Source organism: Anguilla rostrata, chromosome 18 (assembly GCF_018555375.3).
Source record: "Anguilla rostrata isolate EN2019 chromosome 18, ASM1855537v3, whole genome shotgun sequence".
NCBI classification, from domain to species: Eukaryota; Metazoa; Chordata; class Actinopteri; order Anguilliformes; family Anguillidae; genus Anguilla; species Anguilla rostrata.
Genome location: NC_057950.1, coordinates 13,718,712 through 13,745,507, shown reverse-complemented (window position 1 = coordinate 13,745,507; position 26,796 = coordinate 13,718,712). Strand labels below are relative to the sequence as shown.

The window sequence follows — 26,796 nt, the reverse complement described above, 5'->3', positions numbered from 1 at the left end:
TCTGCCGCCGCACACCCCTACGCTGAAAGCCGCTTCCTAGCGAGGACTGTGTGTGCCGCGAGCCGGCCAGAACCGCGCGGCGCAGTCTGCGCCTTCAGCCACGAGTCAGCACATTCACAGACGCCGTCCAACTTCCTGTTTCCTGTCCAGCTCCACTTCCTCGTCCCCCGGCCGGGCCCTCCCGGGCTCCCTCGCTCCCGCGGCTCACAGAGGCGGCCTTGTGCGCTCGTGCTGAGGGGGGGCCCGCAGCGAGGCTGCGTGGGAAATGAGCCGGGAGCAGGTCTGGTGCAATATTAACAGGAGGTGGGGGGGGGGGGCGGTAGGACCAGTTTATTGTTTATGGGGGACGTTGGAAACAATTTGGAAAGAATGTGTGTGAACGAGAGCAGTCAAAACATTTAAACAGCAGGCCGACTCCCAAATGAAAGCGCGCCGCTAACCAGGGCGGATGCTAACTGAAGACACACAGCATGGGGCCGAGGAGACACACACACACACACACACACACACACACACAGTACCCAGTAAACATGCTGTAAACATCGTCTCATTGTGTCTGATGAGCAGCCAGACTGTTGGAGGGATGGTAAAACGTGTTCTGGTTCAGACACATCGGGTCTGCGGGAAGTGGAGGAGGGCTGGGGTATTTCTGCTTGCCAGTGGCCGGGAGTGCGAGCATCTGTGTTTGTCCGTGCATGCGTGTGTCTTACCCTCTCCTGCTCCGAGTGGGTGTGTGTACCTCGTACCTGCGTCAGTATACAGGAGTGTGTGCATGGATCTGTGCATGTGAAGGGTGTGTGTCTCTGCGAGAGAAGGAAAAGTGTGCATGTATGTCCATGTGTGTGTGCGCGCGCATGTCCATGTGTGTGCGTGTTTGTTATCAGTGACTTACCTGCCCCTCAGTGATGATGCCGTCCCTGCATGCCTCTCTGGTCTGTAGGGGCATATCCTGACACACCTGCCCCAGCAGCATGGACACCTCCTTCATGCTCCGCCAGCAGCACACCAGCACCATCTGCGCCGTGACCCGGTACCCCTCCCCAGTGCCCCCTGCAGCACAAACAAGGACATTACACCGCATCGCACAGCCACACTGCACTGAACTACAGGCCAGACTGCATCACCGCCCCTCAAACTCCCATAACTCCCATATCCAGCAGACAGCTTCCTTTATTTCACAAAACAAGTGAGGAGTGTCAGCAAAACCCTCCATTTTCATTTAGATTGATATACATGACAATGTGAATACGTGTAACCAGAATGGCAGTTCATGGGGGTTAAAGTTCATGGCTGGCCGTTGGATAGCACCTCCCACCTCTCAGCAGCCTGGGGGCACTTGATTGGGTACTGAATTTCAGTTCCAAATGCTACCTCACTTTTAGTACAGGTCCTTGTTTGTACAGCACGAGTGTGTGCACATCTGTGCAGGTTTTTTACCCCCTTGTTTCTAATGAGAACACCTAACAACTGTCATCTCGCTTGTGACTATATCTTCAGTGCCACAGTGCAAAAAACTGTACACTCTTATTTAATCCCATTTAAAAAGGCTCCCAAGTAGTTACCCAGACTGGTAAACACCAGTACTGGTATCCAAAACACGATACACCATTTGGATCTAAGTGAAGTCCAACATTATATCATACTCAAACTCACTATAAAGTTTATTGAGATTCTTCTTGCCAATGTTGAAATGGGAAGTACTTCTGTTACACTTCTGAAACTAAAATGAACAAATCTGAATCACTGTGTATCATTTAAAACAAATAACCAAATTTAGCAACCATCACTACACAAAGAAAAAACAAAGAGACGCAAACAAAAACCGGTATATGCTAGCCAAACTGAAGTATTAGAAGCTTAGGAGAGAGGCATGTTTACAGCTCCCGGTTCTGTTTCTAAGCAACGAGCAGCAGTTTGTCTGTAAGGAAGCAGAGGGCGCTCACAGCCTGTCCAGTCAAGTCAGGGTAAAACTAACAAATGAAGTCCCCCCACGGAGACTGAGTGAGTCAGCCGAAGCTTCTAACAATGGGGAAACACTGCCCCCTGCTGATCACAGTAAGCATAGCAAAGGCAGGACAGAACAGAATAAGCAGATAACTCCAAAAAGTTTTGATCATCAGATTGGTTGGTGTGCTTGTATCTATTGGTGTGTGTGTGTGTGTGTGTACACGGTTACACACCTGTGTTTTCAGACTGAGGTATGTGTCCAGGCTGTCCCCCAGCCTGAGTTTCGCGGGCATCAGTGAAGAAGTCGTTGGTGTCACGGGGCTGGATTTCCTGTAGGATTTTCTGCAGGCCAGCTGATGTCTCTGAGAAACAGAACCAGCCAAAACACAGACATGTTTACACCAAAAAACACAGGCCACTCAAAATAGGGCAGGTTTGTGTTTCCAATCCACCAATCGGACGCACTCACCGGAATCAGTATCCATGGGGATGAGTCCTTCGGGGGAGGAGCTCTGGACGACAGGCGACACGACGTCAGACATCCTGTAGAACGTGGTGATGAGGTCGGCCACCAGAGTTCTCCACTGAGCCTTCAGAGACAGGGAGCTACACGGGCACACACAGCAGAGCAAGCACAGGCCAGAGTCAAATGCAGGACAAATCTGCTTCCAATATGGATATCACTCTGCATGTTCATATATGCCATGGGTGTGTGTACACATATGAACAAGAGTCAGTGCTTGTACGAGTAAATGCGTGATGTGTGAGAAAGTGAGAAAGAGAGACAGCATGAGTATGTGAGTGAGCGTTGAGTGGAGAGTGAGTGAGTACATGCGTGCATGTGTGAGTGAGAGAGCGAGTGTGAGAGAGTGCGTTTGCGTGCATGCAGACACTCACCCTGCGGGCAGCTGCTTCAGCGCAGCAGTAATGCAGTGGGCTCGGCCGTACAGCGGGTACGAGGCTGCAGCCTGCAGCAGGGAGGCCTCGGCCCGCTCCACCTCCGCCCTCAGACACAGCAGCAGCACCTGCACCACTGCAGCAAACGCACAAACAACGCTTTACCAACGCTTCCTAAACCACACACCACCTCCGCCCTCAGACACAGCAGCAGCACCTGCACCACTGCAGCAAACGCACAGACAACGCTTTACCAACGCTTCCTAAACCACACACCACCTCACCCCTCAGACACAGCAGCAGCACCTGCACCACTGCACCAAACGCACAGACAACGCTTTACCAACGCTTCCTAAACCACACACCACCTCACCCCTCAGACACAGCAGCAGCACCTGCACCACTGCACCAAACGCACAGACAACGCTTTACCAACGCTTCCTAAACCACACACCACCTCACCCCTCAGACACAGCAGCAGCACCTGCACCACTGCACCAAACGCACAAACAACGCTTTACCAACGCTTCCTAAACCACACACCACCTCACCCCTCAGACACAGCAGCAGCACCTGCACCACTGCACCAAACGCACAAACAACGCTTTACCAACGCTTCCTAAACCACACACCACCTCACCCCTCAGACACAGCAGCAGCACCTGCACCACTGCAGCAAACGCACAGACAACGCTTTACCAACGCTTCCTAAACCACACACCACCTCAGCCCTCAGACACAGCAGCAGCACCTGCACCACTGCAGCAAACGCACAAACAACGCTTTACCAACGCTTCCTAAACCACACGCCACCTCCGCCCTCAGACACAGCAGCAGCACCTGCACCACTGCACCAAACACACAGACAACGCTCTACCAACGCTTCCTAAACCACACACCACCTCAGCCCTCAGACACAGCAGCAGCACCTGCACCACTGCACCAAACGCACAAACAACGCTTTACCAACGCTTCCTAAACCACACACCACCTCACCCCTCAGACACAGCAGCAGCACCTGCAGCACTGCACCAAACGCACAAACAACGCTTTACCAACGCTTCCTAAACCACACACAACCGCAACATACACATTGCTGCCCATGTACAGGGTAATTATACAGTCAGCACATACAGCAGACAACACTATGAAGGCAAGGCAGGGACGCACTACTCCAGCCCTGAAGGGTCACAGGGGATTCCTTCCAATCAGCAGCCAGTCTAGGCCCTGAAAAGGAGATGCCTTGACTCTAGCCAATCAGAGACCTAAATTAAACACTTTAAAGTGCTAAAACACACAGAAAACCAGAACAAAGCTCAGATCTCCAGGGCTGGGATTGTGCACCCAGGGACAAGAGCTCATTGCACTTCTTTGACTGCGTTTCTACACAGCACGGAGTAAAGAAAGCACAGTCGCCCTCTGTACCCAGATCACCCTGTCCTCCCTGTGCTACAGGAGGACAGGAACGGCCGCCGTCTGAGCTCAGGGAAACGTCACCGGCTCTTCATCTCCTTTACGGCCGCAAACATCTTCCCGAAAAATTCTAAACAGCCTTCCGAGGTCAAGCACGTCCTGCCGTCATGCCGTAAACATCTGCGCCGAGCTCTAAATACAGGCCGGGTTCCCAAGCTAGCCGCGCGCGCTAGCACAGGCCCCTATTAGGCTAACGAACGGACGCTCGTCACAGACGCCTCTCCCCCCAGATTCGGGAAAAGACGCTACTGGAACCGTAAACTGTCTGCGTGTGTGTCCGCTTGTGTCACCGCGTAAGCTGTATACGTGTGTGTGTCTGGGGCCGTCTTACGGGTGGGTGGGTGTTTGTGCGATTATGTACGCGTGAACAGCATCCTAGACAAGCCATAAACATCCTGGTTCGCTTCGGTTTGCCGTAATAGCCCGTAATCATACACAGACGCTTTCCTTTAATTGGCCACAATTCTCCCAGACTCAATTCTCAGCTGTACTAAGCTCTGAGGTAGTGTGGGGGGGCAGAGCATACATCTCCACTAGTAAACTGCCTGTGATCACCCCAGTCAACACACTGCGTTCTCAGACTATTTGTAATCATTGGCCCAATGTCCCCCAAGTGTAAACTATTTGTAAAATACACCATATACTTGGAGTGTCATGACTCTTTTTGAACAACCGATATGTGAACAATCAAATTAGAACAATTTTATATATAAATGAAGACTGTTTGTTTTTACTCCTGTTGGTGGGAGGATGCTGTCAGTGACAGGGCAGTGAGCTATCTCTGAGATGCTGCCGAGGGTTCAGGGCCAGTGGCTCCAGCAGGGCTGGAGGTCAGCGTACCTCCAAGTGTGTTCTTCTCCAGGGTGGAGGCCGAGGAAGCATGGAGCTCGCCTGGCGAAGGAGGCTGGAAGGGGATGCCCTGCTCCTGGGCACAGTGGGCCAGAGCTTCCATCAGCTCCTCCTGGTGAGCCAGCAGGCCGAGCAGGTGGGCGGCAGTGACGCTGTCGAAGGGTTTGGTGCTGGTGCTGAGGTCCAGTGCCACCCGGAGCAGTGACCTCATCCTGCTCGGCTCCTATAGGGCGAGGGACGCACCACGTGAGCCGGCCTGAGGACGCCACGACGAACACGCCCACACACTGTGTGAACCAGCTGCAGAATACACACATGGTCCAGTCCGAAGAGTTGTGGACTCTTGAACCTTCAGACCCATATCCTAAAAAAGCAGAGCCCAAAAGAGGAGCTCAATAATATATGAACATGCATGGGTGTGTGTGTGTGTGTGTGGGAGTAAGGTCCACATCTGGTCATGTGTGAGCGCTCGTGTTTGTGTACATGCATGCACGTATGTGTGAACGCATCATAATGCAACATGACAAAACCAACCCGTAGCCCAACGGTCTGAGGAGGCAGTTTCCGTAGCAACGTGGAGGCCAGCTGCTTGACCTCCAGGAAGTTGCTGGCGAGGCAGTACAAGACAGCCTGAGCGTGGGCGTGGCTCACTGTGTCCCCCAGTGCGAAGCTGGCAGGTCCTTAGGGAGGAAGAGGAGGAGGGGGGCATGGTCACTCCAGTAGAGTCAGTGCAGAATTACAGCATCTTCAGCTACAAAGTAGTCTAAGGAGGTCCTTAAGCTGTATACATGTGGCTGGGGCCGAGGCTCCATTATTGCCACGGAAACCCTTCAGAATGGGAGGGAGTGGGGGCGTGGCCATACCTGTGGAGAAGGTGAAGAGGTCGGCCACCAGGCTCAGCAGGTGCAGAGCAGTCAGGCAGGTAGGGAAGGAGGCCCCGGGGGCCAGCACCTCAAAGAGGGCCTCACAAAACCAGTGCAGGAAGTCCTGGAGCGTGCATACACACACACACACCAGTCAATAACCCACTGCCCTTATCTACCATCATTTCTTCTACTGCACCTGCTGTCAACCGGATGGCCTACTGTGATTTTACACACAAATAAACTTCATATTTAATATGATACACCACAAATCCATAAAGCAAATTTAAGATTGACTCCCTTTTCCTCCACTCAGACCCCACAAGACGATGAGACATGGTGGGTCTCCAGTGAGCTGCTGTACCTGATACATCTCCAGTGTGCTCCGGTCCCCCTCCTGCACCGCCCTCTCACCCCTCTCCTGCCCCAGCCTCTTCTGCAGCAGCTGGGCACTGTCTTTCACCCTGCCCAGGAGCTGCGGGGAAGAAAACGTGACCAATCAGATCATCTCTACTACTGCTGCTGTCCAATCAGAATCACATATGCAAATACTATATGTTTAATTATTGCAGAAAACTAAAATGGATGTTAGAATAAGAGGTGCCTTGCAAATATAACATCATGCCTGGGCCCTCCACTAGGGTACGCCAAGAATGACTGACCTTCTTGAGCAAGCTGACTGTCTGCTGCCTGACCCCTGGTGATTGGCTGTTCAGGTTGGAAGGCAGGAAGTGACGAATCAGATCAATCTCCTCTCTGGAGACGGTCTCTGTGCTACGGTGACTCTCGCACACCAGCCCCAGAGCGTCCATCCGTACCTGACACCACAAACGCAAAGGTCACGCACACGTGATTTAATGCCTACATGTTCTCACGGGTCACCTAGAGTTCCACTTGTCAAGACCACGGGAACTGACCCAGTAACAGAGGGTGGATTTGACTTAATACACCTGAGCAGTTAGACAGCGTTTTACTCCCATCGCCATGAGTGCAGTTCAGAATTCAGAGCCCCAGGCATCTTTCAGATGACATCACCAGATGCATCACCAGAGCTTTCCACCCACCTGGTCATGTTTGTGCAACAGGGCCTGCTGGAGCAGAGAGTGGGACACCAGCCCACCCAAAAACCCCTCCTCAGCGAGGTGATCCACCCCGTGGGCCCGAGCCGCACGCAGACACGTCATCAGAGCCCCCAGTGCACCCCTACTGCCGGGCGAACCTGCAACCACATGGGAAATGAAAGACATGGCAACACAAAGAAACTGATGAGCCAACATGGATGCCACGAGCAACGCAGGAACCAAAGCCATGGCAAAACAAGAGCCAGCCATAATTAAGAAACCCGATACGTAATGAAATTTAGACTACTAATGTAGAAATCAAACACACTCCACGACAACTTGCCGTTACTGTTCACAACAGATTTAACTGAAATGTGTTAAGTGACCAAAAACTGAAAACATAATGGTGGCTAACCACCAATTACATGCATAACTGCATATCTTTACAATGCTAGGGCCAGGGTGTATGCAGGTTTTAGTGTCAGCGATGGGACCAAACCCAACAGAAGATCACAGACACACGTTTAACAAGGCCACACCGAAAAGTTCAATGTCCCGATTTTGCATTTTAAACAGAACGCTGGCTCAAGGAACCAGCTGACATTCCACAGACACAAACACACGATAAACGTCAACACTGGCGCTGAAATATGCTACAAACAGTGGTGAAGACATGATGTAATCACTGATTTATAGACTATTTCTAAACATTTTTGCACCCACGCTGTAAGAGACATCCTAAATGGTCAAACCCACGTCCTCAAAATAGACTACGTATAACCACGCTGTTGACAATGATGTAAAAACAGGCTATATATCAACATTTTCAGACAAACAAGGGTATACATACAGGCCATCTACGGATATCAATCGTGTTTACAATGTAAGCAAAGGCGCACATATAATTTTCTATGTAGACCTTCTCTAAATGCACCACACATGCCTCAAATCACTGACCTCACACAAAAACATCACATCTCCAAAAAGATGCCGGGAAATTGGTTTATTACTACATACCACACAGTTCAGGTGTCCTGAATAAACTACTGTCAGTACACAAAATATGAAATATTTATTTTCATAAATCAAACTAAAAATGGTAAAAAATTGAGGTTCTTTTTTGTTTTTAATTTATTTTTAAACAAAGCCAGCTGAACCAATGAACATGCTTTGCTTTTGAGTGGAGGGGAAAATAATGGTTAAAGACAACCCCAGAACATCCAGGCGTTCTGTTCTTGTGGGATAAACAATGCAGTGGGAAGTAAAAGGCGTGCTGCACACTGGAATAAAACAGAACCCGAAGCAGCCAGCAGGAGGCGCTGGAGCACACGTTTACCTGAGGTCCCAAACTGGGCGTTTTGCAGGACCTGGACCATGTGGGCCAGACTGGCCGGGCAGCAGCGCAGAAGTTTGGGCAGCAGGTAATCCAGGATGTAGGTGGTCTGGTCCAGCCGGGCCTGGCACAGGACATCCAGCAGGGGCGTGACCCAGGTGCGGTTCCACTCCTCCATCCAGCCGAACCCGGTCGCTGGCTCCGCCCCCGCCACTCGCCCCGCCTCTGCCACTGGACCCGCCCCTGCCCCTGGCTCCGCCCCGGCCACTGCCTCAGCCCCTGACTCTGGCTCCGCCCCCGTCCGATCCCGCCCACTCAGCTGGGCCTTGTGGCTGACGAACAGCCTCTCCAGCAGGTCGCCGGCGTGGGGGGCCAGGGACTGGTCGTCCATCAGGGAGAGCAGGCAGGAGGGCAGGGCGGGGTGGAGGGCGAGCAGGCGGCCGGTCCCCAGGTGCTCCACCAGGCAGGCCAGCGAGGCGTACTTCCCCCTGACGTGCCACTCCAGGCCCAGGAGGCTGTGCGTCAGCTCCGTGACGAAGGGGTCGGAGGCGGGGTCGGGCACGCCCGCGCACGCCTGGTGCAGGCGGAGGAGGTTCCGGAAGAGGGCGCGGGTTTGGTGCCGGACCCCGTCCAGGGGGTGCTCCCAGTGGGCCTGGATGTGCTCCTGCAGGCGTCCCGGGAGCTCGGCCCTGCCCAGCAGGGCCTCCCGCAGGCCAGAGGAGGAGGGCGCCCCCTGGAGGCCGTCCAGGGCCACGCTGCTCCACAGCGCCAGCACACGAGAGACCACCATCGCTGTGCTGGACTCCTTCACACTACACACACACATACATGGACACAGACACAAATAGATTTTGGTAAAATTAGCATTCACTGCTACTTGAGAAAAAAAAAAATACATTGTGTGCGGTATAAGGCAGAGTGTGGTCAGGGCTGCAGTGTAGGATCAGTGTGTGGAGGTTACTGACCTGGTGTCCAGTGCGAGCAGCGCCGAGGGGATCAGCAGCAGCAGCCTCTCCCCCTCGGGCCCCAGGGGCCCCCCACGCCAGCTCAGCATGGCCAGGGCCCCGTGGCACAGGAAGAGAGACACAGCCGGGGGCCGGTCGCCACGGTACAGCCCTGCACAGCTCTCCTGTAGCCACACGGGGGCGCTGTCAGCTCCCTGCTCTGGACCGAGTAACAGGCCTGCAACCTAACAGCATGCACAGACACAGACACAGACACAGACACAGACACAGACACAGACACAGACACAGACACACAATCACCGCACTGCTGGTGTGACCCAAATTGCTAATTCATCCAATGGAAAAAGGCAAAAGCTGCCCAAGCAGGAAAAAGACTCATCACAGGTTAAGTGAGTGAATCAGCACTGAAAGAATAAGGCCTGAACACTGGCCACTCACCACTTCCGCCACTTTGTCCCCACTTCCCAGCATGCACCTGGTCAGGAGGACCACCGCCATTCCAGCTGTGCTCTGGACAGTCTGCACAAACTCCTCTGAGAGAGAGAGAGAGAGAGAGAGAGAGAGAGAGAGGGAGGGAGAGGGAGAGGAAGAGGAAGAGCAGAGTTCAGCTGGCTGGATTCAGCCTCCTGCATCAGCGGTGACAATGCCTGTCTCCAGAGAGTAACAGAGTGCCAGTAAACGCGTTACAGCCCTGGAGCGCACAGCTGGTGGAGCTTAAGTGGACTCAGCCTGCAGTCATTCCTTCCCAACATGCACGTCAGGGGGAAAGTCCCGCATGACACTGCATTTCAGGATTTAACACACGTTCGTATCCAGGGCTTATACGTAATCCATCTATACTGAGAACTGAACCTACAATCTTTGAATTCCCACGTTTAAAAACCTAGGAGCACACCCATGCATCGTGAATTACAAGATGTGCTTGTAACTTATTTTTCTAGTGAGCACGCACATCAATTTTCAGGAGCAAATGCTCCCAGAATGGGGGCACAGTAAAGCCCTGAGACACTGTGGCCCTCCAGGACAGCAGCTGCACAAGCCTGCTACAGGACCTGAGAGAGAGGAGGAGCAGTCCTGCACAGGCTAGAGGCCATCGTACCATCGGTGAGGATCCGGGTGTAGCAGGTGAGCAGGGCGTTCAGCGTGTCCCGGAGGGGGCAGGGTGAGGGCGGGCACTCAGCCAGCAGGGCGGCACTCACGGGCTCCTGGGACCTCTGCACCACCAGCATAGAGGCCTTGACTGCAGACAGACAGGCCTGCATGACCTGAGCCTGGGCCACGTGACGGCCTGCCAGCCCGCTGAGGGAAAGAAAGGGTTAACGCGGGGAGAAAACAGACGGCGACGCAGGATTCTGCAGGTCCGGCGGTAATTCACGGCACGCTTACTAAATACGGCTCTAAAAGTAGGGGGGCATGATAAGTAAATTCTGGGGCTGGTATTTGGCCATACTCAATTTAAATAATCTTAGCATACGTGTAAGCACTGGGGCAATACCAGCAAGTTCATTTTCAAGCTATAGTCAGCTGATACGGATACAACCCCAATAATATTGTGTATCCCTAACCAAGGCAGAGGTGTTGCAGAAGGAAGCAGAAAAATCACTAAGTTAACCTGGAATCTGGTGGAACGTTTACCTGTTTTGCTGGAGGTATTCACACAGGGCTTTATGGAAGAACTGCAGCACTGGAGAGAAAGGGGGAGAAGACAGAGGCCACTCAGTCTGAGAAACTGCAGGGAAAATCATACAGAAGCGCACTGCCCACATACAGTGCAGAACAGCTACTGCAGGTGGGAGAGTGTATTTCTGGGGGGGATACCACGTTCCTTAAACAAGAAACTCAAGCGCAGACGTGACAGTGGTAAGTCATGTAACGAGAGGAACGCTCATTCAACCTCCATGTATCTTTTTCACAAGGACAAAATGAGTGTGCATGGAAGGTTGAAGGAAGTGTGAAAGGGCTATATGCCAGATAAGAGACAATTATCACCTAGATTACACACACCATACAGACACAATGTCATCTCAAAAATCAGGAGGATTATTCCAACCCTTATAAAAGATACTCAGACAAGTGACAGACAGTATACTATGAAAAGCCTTTATTACAAAAGACAGACTCACCTTCTGTTAGTAAAGTGTGAATGCAACGCTCACCTACGAGGAAAGAGAAATTGTGATTTTACACACAAATTTGTTTCAAAGCAACAGCATGAAAATATTAACTTGAGATGACAGCAACTGTAGCCATGTATACAAATATTTCATGATCATTCTGTCTACCACTAGGTGTCAGTATAACCCTACAGGATGTGCAGTTGACCCTTCCAGCTGCAGCTCACAGGCTATATTGTTGTCTACAAGCACCGCAAGCGTTAAAACAGCTATTTGTTAAGGAATGATTTTATTCTATATTTCAATATATGGCATACGCTATATTCACCGATATTTTAAGGGGCCACAGAAAGTATGTTCTATTATGTCAAATGTAGGCCCAAAATTCTGCAACAACTGTTTTAAATACCTTATGACAGCGATTTAAAGATAGGTGAAGAGATTCAGGTGATACCCATCAGTGCACAGGTAAGCCCATCAGGGCCCGGGACCCTGCTGGAGGGCGAGGGAGACGTACCCAAGGGGAACCCGTCCAAGCAGGAGGCGAGTGTGTCCGTGAGGTGGGGATAATGCTCGGGCCCCGCCGAGGACAGACAGTCAGACAGACAGGCTGACAGACGGCTGGCCGCTTGCCCGTGCAGCCAGGCAGGCACCGAGCTCAGGGTGCTGAAGGAGAGAGAGAGAAATAAAAAGGGAGAGGGAGAGATATAGTGCTACAGGAAAAAAACAGTGAAGGGGATAGGCTCAGCAGGGAGATGAAGAGCAACTACTTCTGAGGCAGACAAACTGGCTGTGTCCGAATCAGCACACTTGCCTACTACAGAGTATATAAATTGTACAGAAACACGTAATTATTACTCCTGCATAGTAGGCAAGTGTGTGGATTCAGACCGGGCCACTGCAAGATGCTCAGTGGTAAATCAGCTATGCCAGCATGCATCTGATCCCACTTCGTCTCAAACTCAGTGTCGATTCATCATCGAGTGTTCCAGTTTGTAGGGAGCGGCAGAGGGAGGCTGCTAGGCATACCTGGCCACGGCCCTCTTCAGGGGGTTTTTGGACTGCAGGGAGGTGTACATGACAGCGAGGGTGTCCAGACAAGAAAGGAGGAGCCCGTCTGCCGGGGAGGGGCCTTCACTCAGCTCCTCCAATAGGTTCGCCACCTTGAGGGGGGAAACAGTGGTCAAGACAGGGCGGACCTGCAGAGCAGCAACTGCGCAGATCAGCTGCGCAGACTGAAAAACGTGTGTCCTCCTGCACCAATGGAGGCCAGTACAGTGATAAAACAGGTCTACAATCCTGATTACATCATGATTAAGACATACATCCATCCAGCTATTAGTGCGTTAAAGAGCCACTGGACTGCAGCCTGTACTGGGCGCTGGTTAGATCCATTTTTAAGTGGGGGGGGGGCGGGGGGGTCTTCAGCCAGAGGCACAAGGTGGTCATTTCAGGAGAAAATTTGAGAACCCCTTACCTAATTTACCACAATCTCCAAAACATGTATGATTTTGTGTGTGCTGGCCTTTGTGTACCCCTTGCCATGCACAAGGTCACATGGCACAGAGTATTTCCTGAGCCAGTTTGTGACTCAAGTATAGGAATGCATATAACCTGCCTGCTCTCATGTTTGAACAAGAAATGTTATCTCTAGACTACAGGACCACTGTCTCCAAAGAGACTTCATTCAACCCTTTCTTCCATCATTTCCAACCCGTTTGTGGATAAAACATAAAACACAATGTTGAATTTGCCATGAAAGTTTTTTTTGGAAGCGGACAGGTATCAGGTGGAGGGGGATCAGCGTTTTGTGGTCAGCACACCAACCTTCTTGACCTGTTGGATCTGTAGGACTGGGTCGGTCAAACGGAGACAGTCTAGCAGGTTTTGGGCAAGTTTCTGGGCCCCAGGATCCCCATCGACAGAGAGGGAGGCTGAAGTAAAACAGAGAACCTGTCAGTTTAACAGATGAATACAACATACATCCAGAAAAGCTTAATATCAGAGAGGCAGAACAAGAGAGAAAGAAGCTAATGGCTGCTACTGTGCTGACATGAGTTGTTAAAATTGTGTGTTAAAAGATCGTGAATTTGAACTATCTACTCTTGTTTTGTCACATATGCGAATAAAGACTGACACTTGCCTGTCAGTTTCTCCAGCGTTGCTCTGTCCAGAGCAACAGTCTCCACTTTAGCGGTCTTCTTCTTGACCACCATGGTTACTGGCTGCGCAACAACAGCAAACGGATGGGGAAATAACGGTCACGGTTATTGGCCTTAACATCAAAGGGACCAAGAGCTTTTGCTGCATTACTCACGCTGATAAAACAAACGTGGCAGTAAGCTTGTCATCCATCTCTTTTCCCATCTAAAATTATGAGCAATTCCAGATGAGCAGTTTCCTGCCCGGTTGTGGTCGCGTTCCACATGAGTTCCTCACAGGATGAGTAGCCCGGGGTTAGCGGAGACTGGGTGCACAGAGCAACCAGCTAACTAATAACAACAGCCATGTCCCAGTTATCAAACCATGGAACCCTCTAAGGGGTTGCCAAGGCATTAAACTGGTTTTTGCGTTATCGGCATCTAAGATAGCCACAAGGCACGTTGCTTTGGTATGTACAGGGAGCTAGCCCTAGCACAACACACTAATAGCTATGTAAATAACCAACCTTACCCACGTTTGTTAGATACTTCACCAGCTCGTAAACAAAACAAGACAACGGATTATTTGTAAAATTCGTTTGTTTACTCAGTGTAGCTGCATAACAAGACAAACTAAACAGCTAGCTTGCTAGCTAACTTAACACATAAAAAACAAATGAATGGACTTCCAAGTGCCAAGTTAAATCGTACTCTTTGCCAAATACCAAAATGCCTTTAACCACTCACCACGATTATTAATGTAGCAATACAACTTCAACTATTTAGTAAACAGTTTTACAAATATTCAACAATTTGAAACAACATTCAGCTGAAGGTTTTTCTCTCTAAGAGCAGCAACGACACGTGTGGCACGTCAATTCCGGAGATTTTTATATGCCCTCCTACAGAAGCGAATGATTGGACAATATAAGAAGTTCTCTTCTTTCATATGTTATACAATGTGTCGGTCATACGACGAAACACTCCTTGAAAATTTGAATAGCCGCTCCTTATTGCTCTGTGATGGGACAGAGGGCTGAGGCAACACGCCCCCCTTTACCCGCCCATTTCTAAACTGGGACACATTACTGAAAAAAAGAAACTTTGGGAAAAGCGAAGAATTCCTCGATTTTATTCCACAATGAGGTTAATAGAACGGGTACAACTGAGCAGCATGGAAGAAATTATTCAAATGGAGTAGGACCCGTTTTTATCTTTTCTTTTTATCTGCTATTTGCTGGGTAAGAATTATGTTTACATCGTATCTGATGTGGTTCTGTCTGTTTTCAATTTTACTGAAAAGATAAACTTTGTCCACTTTTCACTTCGTTGGTGTGCTTCAGGAATGAAACGAGATTGTCATAGGCTACATGTATATACATCCAAAAAATTCTAATTAAATAGTTATATGAACATTTGAAGGTTTGATGGAAACATTTGAAGTGTTTGTGTAGTTGTCAGCGGGGAAGAATCTAATGTCTAAAGGGGGATATTTCTAGCCTTATATTGCAAGCAGAAAAATGCGTTTTAAATCCCCCGATAGGCTTTTAAAATTAACTTTTTGAATGACGGCATTAATTATATGTTCACCCTTCTAATTACTTCTCTGGCTCTTCCGTTTATAACAGTAATTTACGACTGTCACCTTTACTGTGTATTTATCAGGACACGCAAAGTATTGAAGAGGTACATTCTGAAACGGAAATAAAATTAACTCGTCATAAAATACCTAGCGGGTTCTGTAGCTTGACAGTTATTTGCTAAATTACGATTTTGTAAATTTGCCGTTACAGTGACAGTCCCTTGCCCGTAGCATGCGTAAAGGAAATTAAATAAATAATTGTGCATTTCAAGCCAGTCGCTTGTTTTTATTTTATTTTTTAATTGGGGTTATTCATACTGGCTGTATTCCAAAGGTGAATTAAGAGAGAAAGTCTAATGGAAAGTTTGATTGTTGAGGCCTAAGGAGGGAAATTAGGAGGGTAGGCCAAATGGATATACATGCTGTGTCTTGATGAAAGGCTTCTGTAACACACCGAAATGACCTCCTGAGACCTGGAAAAAGTATTTTTAATTTTTTACACGATGTAAGTGTCTTGGATGGTGAAAACATTTTGCAGTGAAAATATCTTTTTAAATATATGTATTTTTTTATTGAATATCCCTTGGCTTGTAGTGTAGGTTTCACTATAGTAGAATATTTGGTTCTTGAGATGAAGACCTGAGGAGATTCCTGTCCCTCATAGGGGACAAAAATTAATTTCCTGGTCTTAGGAGGATACTGAATAATGGCCTGGCTCTTGGATTTGCATGAATGACAGCACACTGGCAGCATCTACTCAGCACTGACAACAGAAATCAATGTATTAAAATAATGTTACTTCTGGTTCTACACCATTGTCTAAGACAATAAATAGTCATCTACGAATTGTCCCTTATACTGTATCATTGTCCATTTCTTAATTTTAGTCACATGATGTAGTTTACTGCTATCATTGTGCATATACTGCATTACATGTCCACGTGTGTGTGTGTCTGTGCAGTGTATGTATTATGAAATATAATATTTATATAGGCCATTCATATGGGATGCCTTTTTTAGATGCTCTGGGTAGTGTCAGAAAAATATTGTGGCCAGTTTGTATTAAATGTGATGAAATGTATAAAATAGTGTAAATTGTGGTGAATCACTCATCATCCTCTCTGTTGTGCTGTGCTCCAATGTCCTGGTCAGACTCACAGGAAACAGTAGACAGATAAAGAGACAGTGTGCATCATTCCGAGTGAGTGTGTGAGAGAGAGAGAGGGAGAATGGGGGAGGAGCATGGAATGGAAGGGTAAAGGAGGAGAAGGATCCAACCACACTGTGGGTGAGCAAGGAGGTTTTGGAAAGAGAGGGGTGCTTCTGGTTTGATGGGGGGTGGGGTGGGGTGACCCCATCCATTGGCCCTCACTGCCTGCTGTGCTGGTCACACACTCATGAGTAAATCACTCACCTCTACACCTGGAGTGTGGACCGAGCACAGTCCCCCCCCCCGCCCTTCCTCATCTCAGACAGAATTACAGCTATGTGGAATGGCTTTGATATATGAAAGGTCAAGTGAGGCCACTCTATTGCAGATTTGTTGGAGATGGGGGGGGGGGGCGTTTTAGGATCATTTAGGAACTGTTTGGGATCAGTGTTATTTCAAGTATTTTATTGCTGTTCATCGTAATGATGAGAGGGGATTGGTTTGCATTCTAAGAACAACCAGGAGTATTCCTGCATCTCAGTGCTTTTCTGGTCATTTTCTCTTTTTGGTGCAGCTGAGTTATGTCTGTTTGTCTGTAGCCTTTTTTACCCAAGACAAAGGGTGTAGCTCCAGAAAAATCACATTGATTTATAGACCTTTAAAAAATGAAAATTGCATGGTGGAATGTTTCACTGCCCAACATTCTACCACATGTATGTGCGCATACACACACACACACACACACACACACACACACACAGGACACTATTAAACCTTACCATACAGTGTCCAGCCTACTTTGTTAACCTTTACCATTCCGCATGTGTCATATCATTCCTTGTGATAAACTATACATACAATAACTAACCTCCCTATAGGTACCCAGTAATATCATTCTCATCAACAAACATAAAGTCCTTCTATATCCTCCTGATACACAGGAGAATTGCTGGTCTTAGCAGGAAATTATACTGTACCATTGCCGTGTAAAGTACTTTAAAATGAAAAGTTATAATTCCCATCATTGCTATATCAGTGTAAACCTGTCCTGAAACACTTTTTATGGAGAATAACAATGAGCACTGTCTGTAGTGAGATTTAGTCAGATTTAAAATCCTGGTTTTGTTTGGTTTGTTCTTATATGCTGTGTAAACTATACAGCTGCTTATCCCTCTAGGTCTCTCAAACAAAACTGATTTTAATCTCAGTAAGATTGACCTTGTTTAATAAAGGTTAAATGAAAAGTAATTAAATAACAAAAAACATCTTCTTGCATCCAAAACAACCATTGGAAAATATGCAATTACCCTCCGCACATGTTTATGTTCCCTTTGTGTGCAAGCCATGACTAATGAGAGGTTATTTCAACAAAATCTTTCTCTCCTCATCTTGTCCTCTCCCCATCCATCTCCCCCTTGTTTTTCTCTCTCTCATTTTGCTGTGTTTTTGATGTTTCACTGAAAATTGGTGATATGCTTGATTTCTGTGTGTTTTCCTGTGTGTTGATGTATACTCAGGGAACCTTTTGGTTTCTGTAAGTGGTACACTTCCGTTGCAAATGTGGGTTTTGTTTAAGAACAGCGTTGGAGGACCCAGCTATTAAGGGGGGCCACTGGCTGTTGTGGTGCCCACTCCTGTCCTGGTACAGGTTTGAGGACACCCGTGATTGGTGGTGGTGGTGGGGGGGGGTGTCTAACCCCCATGTCTCCTCCTCCTCTACCCCCCACTAGGCAGGCCTCCTGTTTCCCCCTCTGAGTAAAAACGAAAACACGTGTGGAATGTCCAACTCTCCCGCCGACTGTCCCACCTCAGGGCCTACCATTAAATAAAGTCCTGTACACTGCACACCCCCTTTCCTGACCTCCATACCCCTTCTGCATTGGTATTATTTACTGGCACCCCCCTCTCCCTAATACAAACTGGCACCAACTGCTCTGTAGAGCGCCACCTGGTGCCTGTTTATATAACGTGGGCAGTAATTGTGTCATGTCACCTTCTCTCATTCTTGCTCTCCATTTTTCTGTTTTTCTGTCTCTCAGGGGGCAGAGAGTGAGAGAGAGAGTAATGGCGGAAGGTGAAGAATGCGTGGGACAGGGGGACTGGAAGGAGAGATGTATCACCCTGGAGACCCAGCTGCTCAAGTTTCGGGTTCAGGCCAGTAAAATCCGGGAGCTGCTGGCCGAGAAGGTAGGCCCCTCCCACACACGTGCGCACACACGGAATTCCGTTGTCCTTTTAAAAATCCAGAGGAAAACAAATGTACCAGCATGCTGTGTAAACCCTCACAGCAATTCACTGACAGACCAAAAACCTTTCAGCCTACACTGTCCCCATCAGATTGCCATTGTTTGTTTGTTAATAAACGAGTGGGAACGTTTAAATGGTGTGTGGTACATTCTGCCCTCTTCTTGCGTAACGTTTCACCCTGTGCCTATGCGTGGATGTGTAGTTATTGCTTGTGGGTTTGGATAGCGAGTGTTTTTTCAACACGTGATTTGTCTGAGAGATGATTTTATGATTGCTTTTGGGCTCTGCTGCTCTACAACCAAAATCAGGGACATGGTTTCAAAGCAGGCGTTTATGAGTCCCATCTTTTCTGTCTCTCTCTCTCTCTGACTCCTCATTCCTTTCTCCGCGGTGAAGATTTGGCTTCATCCTGAATTAGCTGGCATCTGTATTAATGTCAGTCACATGGGCTTTGAAGTGTCAGCTCAAAGATGAAGCGGCGATAATGAGATAGTGCTTGTTTTCTCCTGAGGTGGCCTTTCTTAAGCAGAGATAATTCAGCCCTTTTGCCCTTTTGTGGTTTGTGTTATACAGCATCACTCCTGGCCTAATCATAGATATTAAAGACTAACTAGATGATCAACCCCATTATTTTGTAACAGTGGAAATTCTCCCTCCCTTCTGTTGATGCCCAAACATTCCAATTTGATGGACATTGTTAAGGGGCATGACCAACTACATTACAGTTTCACTGGATGTTTGGAGGCACTATGCACTGCTGTTACTAACCAGAACCCCTGCAGTTAAGAAAGAGGAAAGGCAAAACTGTTTGCATCACTGAAAATGAGAAAAATAGTGTTAATGTGAATCTGAGCAGAGATGTGCACATACGACTTACGAGCAGACTATCTCACCAGGGCCAGGACCTGCTCTAGGGTCCGTGAACAGAGAGGTTTGAAGAGAGGGAACGGAACCCTCGTCGTGAGAGAGGGAGGAATAGGAGGTGGAGAATGGTGGCGAGGGATGGATGAGGTTAAGCAGAAATGATAGAGAATGATAGGTTAGGAGAGGGGTAGAGGGTCAGTGATATTGGGGGGGGCATGGAGAGTTCAGCAGGGGCACTGAGGGGAATGAGTCAGAGTGAGATCCCCCAGCCTGTGCCTCCGTGACTGGGCCAGCTCCTGCAGTGCATTGGCCTAGTTCAGCGGCCTGGTCTCCTGGGAACACTGATTAGAAGTTAATGCAAACAGTAGGGTGACTGTGGGGTTCCAAAGCAGTGCATTCTGGGATGGGGTAAACTCTGGATTCTAACAGCCAAGTCGGGCCAAAGTGGTTACTCAAAAAATCTACTTGGGGTGTGTGTTTGTGCCCTTTACTGAATGTGTGTGTGTGTGTGTGTGTGTGCGTGCGTGCAACATACATGACTGCAGTCTTATCCGCTCCCTCTGCAGTGAACCCTGTCCCAGCTGCCCTCTTTCAGTTGTAGCACTGTGATCTTGTAACCTGGGTTCAGGAGGTCGGAGGTCAAAGGTCAGGGAGTTCTGTCAGTCTCTCCAGGTGGCTGTGACTTCATTAGGGCCTGTCAGCCCCAGCCACTCTGCATGAGGGGGAATGTTAATCCCCTCAGCTGGGTCCCGAGCACAACCAGCCAAGAGAGCCAAAATCCCTCCACTGCAGGATTTTGACCTCTGACCCCCCTCCTTGCAGGACCTCCCACTGATATGAGTTCATCAAACAAATATCCAGTCTCGCAACATCTTGCTTCCAACCCCCCCGACCCCCCCCCCCCCCCCCCCAGGCTGTGAGTGCGTCAGACTCGTTGTTTTAGAAAACACAGAAGTACATGAGTGCTAAAAAAACCCCAAAATGATCCAAATACGCCGTCTCTGACTTTTATGGAATTATTGTATCCCTTCATATTAGAAGGGAACTGCACAGGGTTCACTAGAGTGCATTCTTGGTTTGGTGTGGTGTGCTGTCAACAGGGGCCTTGTGCTCTGGTTGGGTTTTCTCTGAACAGTGAGTACTGTGTGTGTCAGCAGGTGAGAAAGACAAGGCTCTTTTTCCCTCTGTGCTGGCTGGTGTAGAAATACACACGGGGGAGTTTTGAGATGGGGGGGGTCTACTGTGTTCTGGAGGAAGACTCGAGGGTCCCCCTCAGCAGGAGGACTGTGAAATAGGAGGGGTCACTTTATAAAAAAAACTCCCCAGCAACCCTTTGGAATCTTCACACATTCTTTTACAGCTCGTTTTTAAGTTTGTTTTGTTTGTTTTCTATTTTTAATTTTCCCTGACAAAGGCTGCCAGACAGTCATTGCAACAAAAAAAAGTGTGTGGCTTTATTCATTTCTTTATATCTCAAAGACCTACTAAGGCTTGACATTCTTATAGTTTATAGCCATCCGCACACAAGAATGTTAAATGAGAAAGTGCCGCTCAGTTAGCTAGCAAGTTATGTGCAGTAACATTCATTGGAGCAGCTAGCTAGCTGAAGGGCTAATGAAGAATATTATGTCATTCCGCTGAAAACAACGTGTTTTCATCGACAGGTCCTGTCCTTACATTCGCTGCTAAAAGTTTACTCTTAATCACCTGAAATCACGTAATACTGGTCTATCGGTTATTCAAGTTGAGTCAGGAAAAAAAAAGCAAATGGAGTGAGGGTTTGAAGAGAACAGGAAGAAGAAAAAGAAGAAGAAGAGGAGAGGGGGAGTGGAAGCAGTAGAAAATGAGCGGCGCAGTAATCACGGGCCTGCCCGGGGGAGTAGATTCTGGGGCTTGTAAACAGTGAGCGCTCCGCGCAGGAAGTGAGCGAGCGAGCGAACGAGCGGCAGGGCGAGCGGCCTGCCTCGCTCCACTCCTCTCCATGTTTGGCGAACGGCGGGGGAAAGTGGGTCATAAATCTGTTTTTTCTTTGCTTTCCCCCTTCGTTCCTTTTCTCCTTCTTCCTCCCTCCTTCTCTCTCTCTCTCTCTCTTCCCCATTCTCATATATGGCAAAGAGTTGAGTAATTTGTTGCTATCACTGGGGGTGGGGGGAGGGAGGGGGGTGGGGGTGTGGCCGTCTGTGGGACACTGGCCATCTCAAAGCCATCGGGGTGCTGCTTCAGTTTCACTTTTAAAGATAACATGGCGCTGTCGCCCACCCCCTCCGGCCCTCCCCGCTCCCTGCCGAGCATTCATACAGCCAGCTATGCAGTCTGCGGAGCGGACTATTCTCAGCCACTGCCTCAGACAAAGACTGTGTGTGTGAGGTATTTCTGCAGCTCCGTACTGGAGCTCTTTCCATCCCACTCCGCTTGGCTTTAGTACAGGCTGAGAGAGCCCCTCTCAACACCAGATCAGCCCTGTGATTGGTTAGTTGTAAGTAGGCAAGAGTGGCTGAAATGTTGCTCCAACATACAAATATTCAGTGTTGAATTAACTACGACAGAGTACATTTTACTCAGATGGAGTGTATTTAAGTCACTGTTGGACTCATGTACACTCAGTTAGAGCGGGATTAACACCAAACATTTTACTGGGCAGACTAATGATCTGTAAACATTAACGGCAATGGCGGAACAGTTTGAGGGACAGTGGGTTTTTTGTGGGTGAGAAGGGGTGGCGGGTTGAATGGACACAAGACAGTGAGCCAGCACCCCCCCCCCCCCCCACCATCTGACCACAAGGCTTAGGGTTCAAAGATGGAAGTGGCATTTGAGTGGAGAAATGTGTTCTGGTTTAACGTTCCACCGTTCTTCCCGCCTGACACCGTCTGATTGGTTCCACATTTCGGCGGGAGAGAGAGAGGGAGGAGGGTAGCCAGATATACACCCCCCCCCCCTCCCACCCATCATGCCCCTGCCTAAGAGCGAGACAGGGGGAGCGGGGGAGGAGGAGGGAGGAAGGGGGAAAATATAAATATAGTTACATCTACACTCATTTATTTTAAGCTTTTCCATTATTAATTGCAACATTTATTTTGTTACGTTGATTTTTAAATGTGTTTTGGCAGTGCAATCTGTTGTGTTTGTCATGCCAGTAAAGCTGATTTAAATTTGGAGAGTGTGGAAAATTGAAAGCAAATGAGAGGAAATCAGAGAAAGTGGAAAAAAGTGGGAGAGGCAGAACAAGTCAAGTGCTGAGAGAGAAAGTTTTGAGGACTTTTGAGTCACAAGGGGCTTTGCCCGAAGGAATTTATTCATTTATTCAGGTTTGTAATTTTAGTTTAAGAGTTTGAATTTTGAATGGTCACTCATTTTTGGCAGTCATCAATGTTCAACAAATCATGACTTTGGAATCACTGACTGAATGTTGTAGATGCCACTGTCACACATCACCGCGATGTTGTTTCGCGACTCGATGATCACGGTGAACCATCAGAAGACATTACCTGTAAGTTTGAAGGCAAAATGCCTGGAACGTTTTTGTTGTGATTTTGACAGACCTTTGGAACAATAAATACATTCTACAAGGTTTTGGTCACAAAGTTATCTCACAACCAAACAGAATGTGGAAGCAGAATGCTCCCAGCTGTGTTCCAGTAGGTTCTGTTCCCAGCATGGGAAAACAGGGATAAGTGAGTCTCAACAGGTGCATTCACTGTTGCCCATGCGCTTGCTGGACCCTGTCTCAAGTGAGCTGTACTGGGGTTATGTATGCGTGTGTACGGACACATCCATGCATGCTGGTTTTGCTGTACTGGGTATAACTGTGTGTGTACAGACACATCCATGCATGCTGGTTTTGCTGTACTGGGCATAACTGTGTGTGTACGGACACATCCCTGCATGCTGGTTTTGCTGTACTGGGTATAACTGTGTGTGTACGGACACATCCCTGCGTACTGGTTTTGCTGTACTGGGTATAACTGTGTGTGTACGGACACATCCCTGCGTACTGGTTTTGCTGTACTGGGTATAACTGTGTGTGTACGGACACATCCCTGCGTACTGGTTTTGCTGTACTGGGTATAACTGTGTGTGTACGGACACATCCCTGCGTACTGGTTTTGCTGTACTGGGTATAACTGTGTGTGTACGGACACATCCCTGCATGCTGGTTTTGCTGTACTGGGTATAACTTTGTGTGTGTACGGACACATCCCTGCATACTGGTTTTGCTGTACTGGGTATAACTGCGTGTGTACGGACACATCCATGCATGCTGGTTTTGCTGTATTGGGTATAACTGCGTGTGTATGGACACATCCATGCATGCTGGTTTTGCTGTACTGAGCATAACTGTGTGTGTACGGACACATCCCTGCATACTGGTTTTGCTGTACTGGGTATAACTGTGTGTGTGTACGGACACATCCCTGCGTACTGGTTTTGTATAACTGTGTGTGTACGGACACATCCCTGCGTACTGGTTTTGCTGTACTGGGTATAACTGTGTGTGTGTACGGACACATCCCTGCGTACTGGTTTTGCTGTACTGGGTATAACTGTGTGTGTGTATGGACACATCCCTGCATACTGGTTTTGCTGTACTGGGCATAACTGTGTGTGTGTACGGACACATCCCTGCATACTGGTTTTGCTGTACTGGGTATAACTGTGTGTGTGTATGGACACATCCCTGCGTACTGGTTTTGCTGTACTGGGTATAACTGTGTGTGTACAGACACATCCCTGCATACTGGTTTTTCTGTACTGGGTATAACTGCGTGTGTACGGACACATCCCTGCGTACTGGTTTTGCTGTCCTGCGCTCGCTCTGAGACTGCGTGCCGGGGGTTTCTGGGAGAGACGTGGGAATTGGAGGCCGGCGGGTTTGTAAGATGTGGCCGGGCTTTGATGGGTGCCTGGCTACAGAGCCGCTTTGTGTGCCGACCACGGGGGGGTGGGGGGGGCAGGCAGAGGGCGGACCGAGGCTGGGTGGGGCTGGAATGCCTGGAATGGGAAGTCGGCTGGAAGGGGGACCAGCGGTGGGTTGGCCGGAGGTTGTGGGAGGGTTACGGGAGTGTTTCGCGAGGGTTATGGAGGGGTTGTGAAAGCATTGAGGAAGGGTTGTGGAGGGGCTGTGGAAGAGTTGGTCTTATGTCTCACTACCCCTGCTGTTAATGCAGAAAAATAAACACCATGTTAAAAGCTCCAGGGCTGCTCCAGACAGCAGAGCTCCTATCCTGGCCGTGAAGCCCAACATAAATCACTACTGAGAGCAGTGAGAGCGGCGGTGTCTTCATGCTAATGCTGACCCTCCACTCATTCTCCAGTCAAAGGTCCAGATGTCTCATACTTCCTCAGTGAATTACCATTCAGTCAGGGTGTCAGATAAATATGGCCGCTTCTAAACAACACAGTCCTGAGTTCTGTAGGAGGGAATACTGAAGACCACTTAGGCACACTATCCTGTATACACACATGCACACAAACACACATGCACACACACACATGCGCGCACGCACACACATACACACACACACACACACACACACACACACACCCACACCACTCTGACATGATGCTGTAGACAGTTTCTTCTTGAAGGGCTGAATGTTGCCAGCCACTCGCACTCTCTAATTAGTGTGTTATTCTCTGCCTGTCGCCAGATCTGTGCAGTGTGGAGGGCAGTTACATGTCATTTGTGGAAGGTCTGGTACGCTAAGGAATCTGTGTTTCTCTGTTTACCAGATGGTGCTGTGTGTGTGTGTGTGTGTGTGTGCATTTTTTACGACTGCATTTGTACACTTTTAGTAAGTAACGGTGGTCTAATAAAAAAAGAGCGAGAAAAGAACAGAGTTTGAGGCAGGCAGCCTAATTCAGCCTCTCCATGCTGTCCATGGTCTGCTCACATGGTGACCCCGGTCAGCTCATTGGGTGACTAGTTGTGGGCTATGAAAAAGCAGAGTCAGAAAGCTGCTTAACTATGAAATAAACCTGGAGAAGGAAAAGGTACCCTTTTTGTTCACAGCAAACTGCTTGTGAGTGAGTTAGTGAGTAAGAAGTACACAAGTAGGTGAGTGGGTAACACTAATGGTATAATGGATGCTGTGTCCAACTATATCCAATTTCAAATGAATTTCATTTGTAGATTATGTGGTAAACGTAATTTAAAGTTAATTCAAAGTTAAGAATACGTTTGCACAAAGGTGGGTCATTGGATACTATGAAGAGAAGGGCTGCAGCTTCCGTGTGTCAGCCGTGTGTAACCCATGACATATGTGCCGTTTACACATGTACTTTATATGGAAAACTGAGGTTGTGGGTCTAGCTGGCCGGCTGTCAGACATGGTCAGGGAAGAGGACGGTTCTCTCTATTTATATCTGGGATCCTTCTCCCAGCATGTATTATTCCAGCAACTTCTGCAAGGGCCCAGGGGTCCCCACTGTGTGTGTGTTTGTGTGTGTGTATGTGTGTGTGTGTGCATATGTGTGTGCCTGTGTGTGTGTGTGTGTGTGAGTGAGGTTCATAGTGCTTCTCTTTGGTCTAAGTCAGAAGGCGAAGGAGTGGGTCCAGTGGTTTGGTTGCCGTCTTTGAACTGCTTGGTTCTAGGTTTACTCATGCACACACACACACAACACACACACACACACACATACACGCACACACACACACACACACACACACACAACACACATATACACACATATACACACACACACACACACGTACACATATCCACTGTGTTTCCCTTTGTGAAGCGCATGAGTGCGTAAGAACATACACTGAAAGCTCAGGCACTTCGCTGTAGTGTGAGATGTGTTCTCCTCGGACTGCTGCCTGTGTGGAGCTCTGGGAGGGAAAGTGTGACCTCACCTGTGTGGGTCGAGCTCTGGCACCGGTTCCGGAGGGCAGGAAACGGCTGCAGCTCCAGGGAAACACACTGGAGAAGGGGAAGACCGCCCGCTCAGAGCACCCATCCAAGGAGGAGGAACGGGGCAGCAACCAATCAGAAGAAGGCTTGAGAGAAGGGGTGGGGCATGCGGCCGGAGCAGGGACCTGGGGTTGGAGAGCAGAAAGCCAGGAGGACGGGCACTGAAGAGATGAGCAGATGTTGAACTCAAGAAGTGGTGTTGGGGTTTGGACTCAAGAAGCAGACGGGGGTGGGTTTAGTCAGAGGTGGGGGTGGGAGGTTGGCCCCACTGGCTGTAGGTTCAGGGAAAGTACTGGAGAGATATCTGTGAAGTCCAGCGAAAGCCGCGGGGACTCCTCACGACAGGACACGGCCCACCGCACGTACCAGCCAAAACCTCACACGTACAATAAT

At 48.8% G+C, this 26,796-nt stretch overlaps 2 protein-coding genes across 3 annotated transcripts in view; one reads left to right on the top strand and one right to left on the bottom strand.

Annotated features, from left to right (window-relative positions):
• Positions 1–14,530, bottom strand: part of thada (THADA armadillo repeat containing) — an 80,894-nt gene extending 66,364 nt beyond the window's left edge. Inside the window, exons 1-22 of one of the 2 annotated variants that reach the window (XM_064317959.1) lie at positions 14,391–14,525; positions 13,820–13,869; positions 13,646–13,727; positions 13,330–13,436; positions 12,532–12,665; positions 12,020–12,168; positions 11,512–11,544; positions 11,024–11,072; positions 10,488–10,687; positions 9,827–9,921; positions 9,389–9,612; positions 8,427–9,235; positions 7,094–7,248; positions 6,692–6,847; positions 6,394–6,504; positions 6,030–6,153; positions 5,701–5,846; positions 5,158–5,389; positions 2,845–2,980; positions 2,417–2,553; positions 2,181–2,309; positions 893–1,050 (exon numbers count right to left, since the gene is read on the bottom strand). In XM_064317959.1, the coding sequence (XP_064174029.1) occupies positions 893–1,050; positions 2,181–2,309; positions 2,417–2,553; positions 2,845–2,980; positions 5,158–5,389; positions 5,701–5,846; positions 6,030–6,153; positions 6,394–6,504; positions 6,692–6,847; positions 7,094–7,248; positions 8,427–9,235; positions 9,389–9,612; positions 9,827–9,921; positions 10,488–10,687; positions 11,024–11,072; positions 11,512–11,544; positions 12,020–12,168; positions 12,532–12,665; positions 13,330–13,436; positions 13,646–13,718 (3,357 nt within the window). In that variant the 5' untranslated portion in view covers positions 13,719–13,727; positions 13,820–13,869; positions 14,391–14,525. Of the gene's footprint in view, positions 1–892; positions 1,051–2,180; positions 2,310–2,416; positions 2,554–2,844; positions 2,981–5,157; positions 5,390–5,700; positions 5,847–6,029; positions 6,154–6,393; positions 6,505–6,691; positions 6,848–7,093; positions 7,249–8,426; positions 9,236–9,388; positions 9,613–9,826; positions 9,922–10,487; positions 10,688–11,023; positions 11,073–11,511; positions 11,545–12,019; positions 12,169–12,531; positions 12,666–13,329; positions 13,437–13,645; positions 13,728–13,819; positions 13,870–14,390 lie in introns of both variants that reach the window. The other variant, XM_064317958.1, reaches the window with a different exon arrangement.
• Positions 14,531–14,726: 196 nt separating this feature from the next.
• The window catches only part of plekhh2 (pleckstrin homology domain containing, family H (with MyTH4 domain) member 2), a 28,726-nt gene continuing 16,656 nt past the window's right edge, over positions 14,727–26,796 (top strand). The window contains exons 1-2 of the mRNA XM_064317499.1: positions 14,727–14,884; positions 18,415–18,562. Coding sequence (XP_064173569.1) covers positions 18,440–18,562 — 123 coding nt within the window. The 5' untranslated portion in view covers positions 14,727–14,884; positions 18,415–18,439. The remainder of the gene's footprint in view (positions 14,885–18,414; positions 18,563–26,796) is intronic.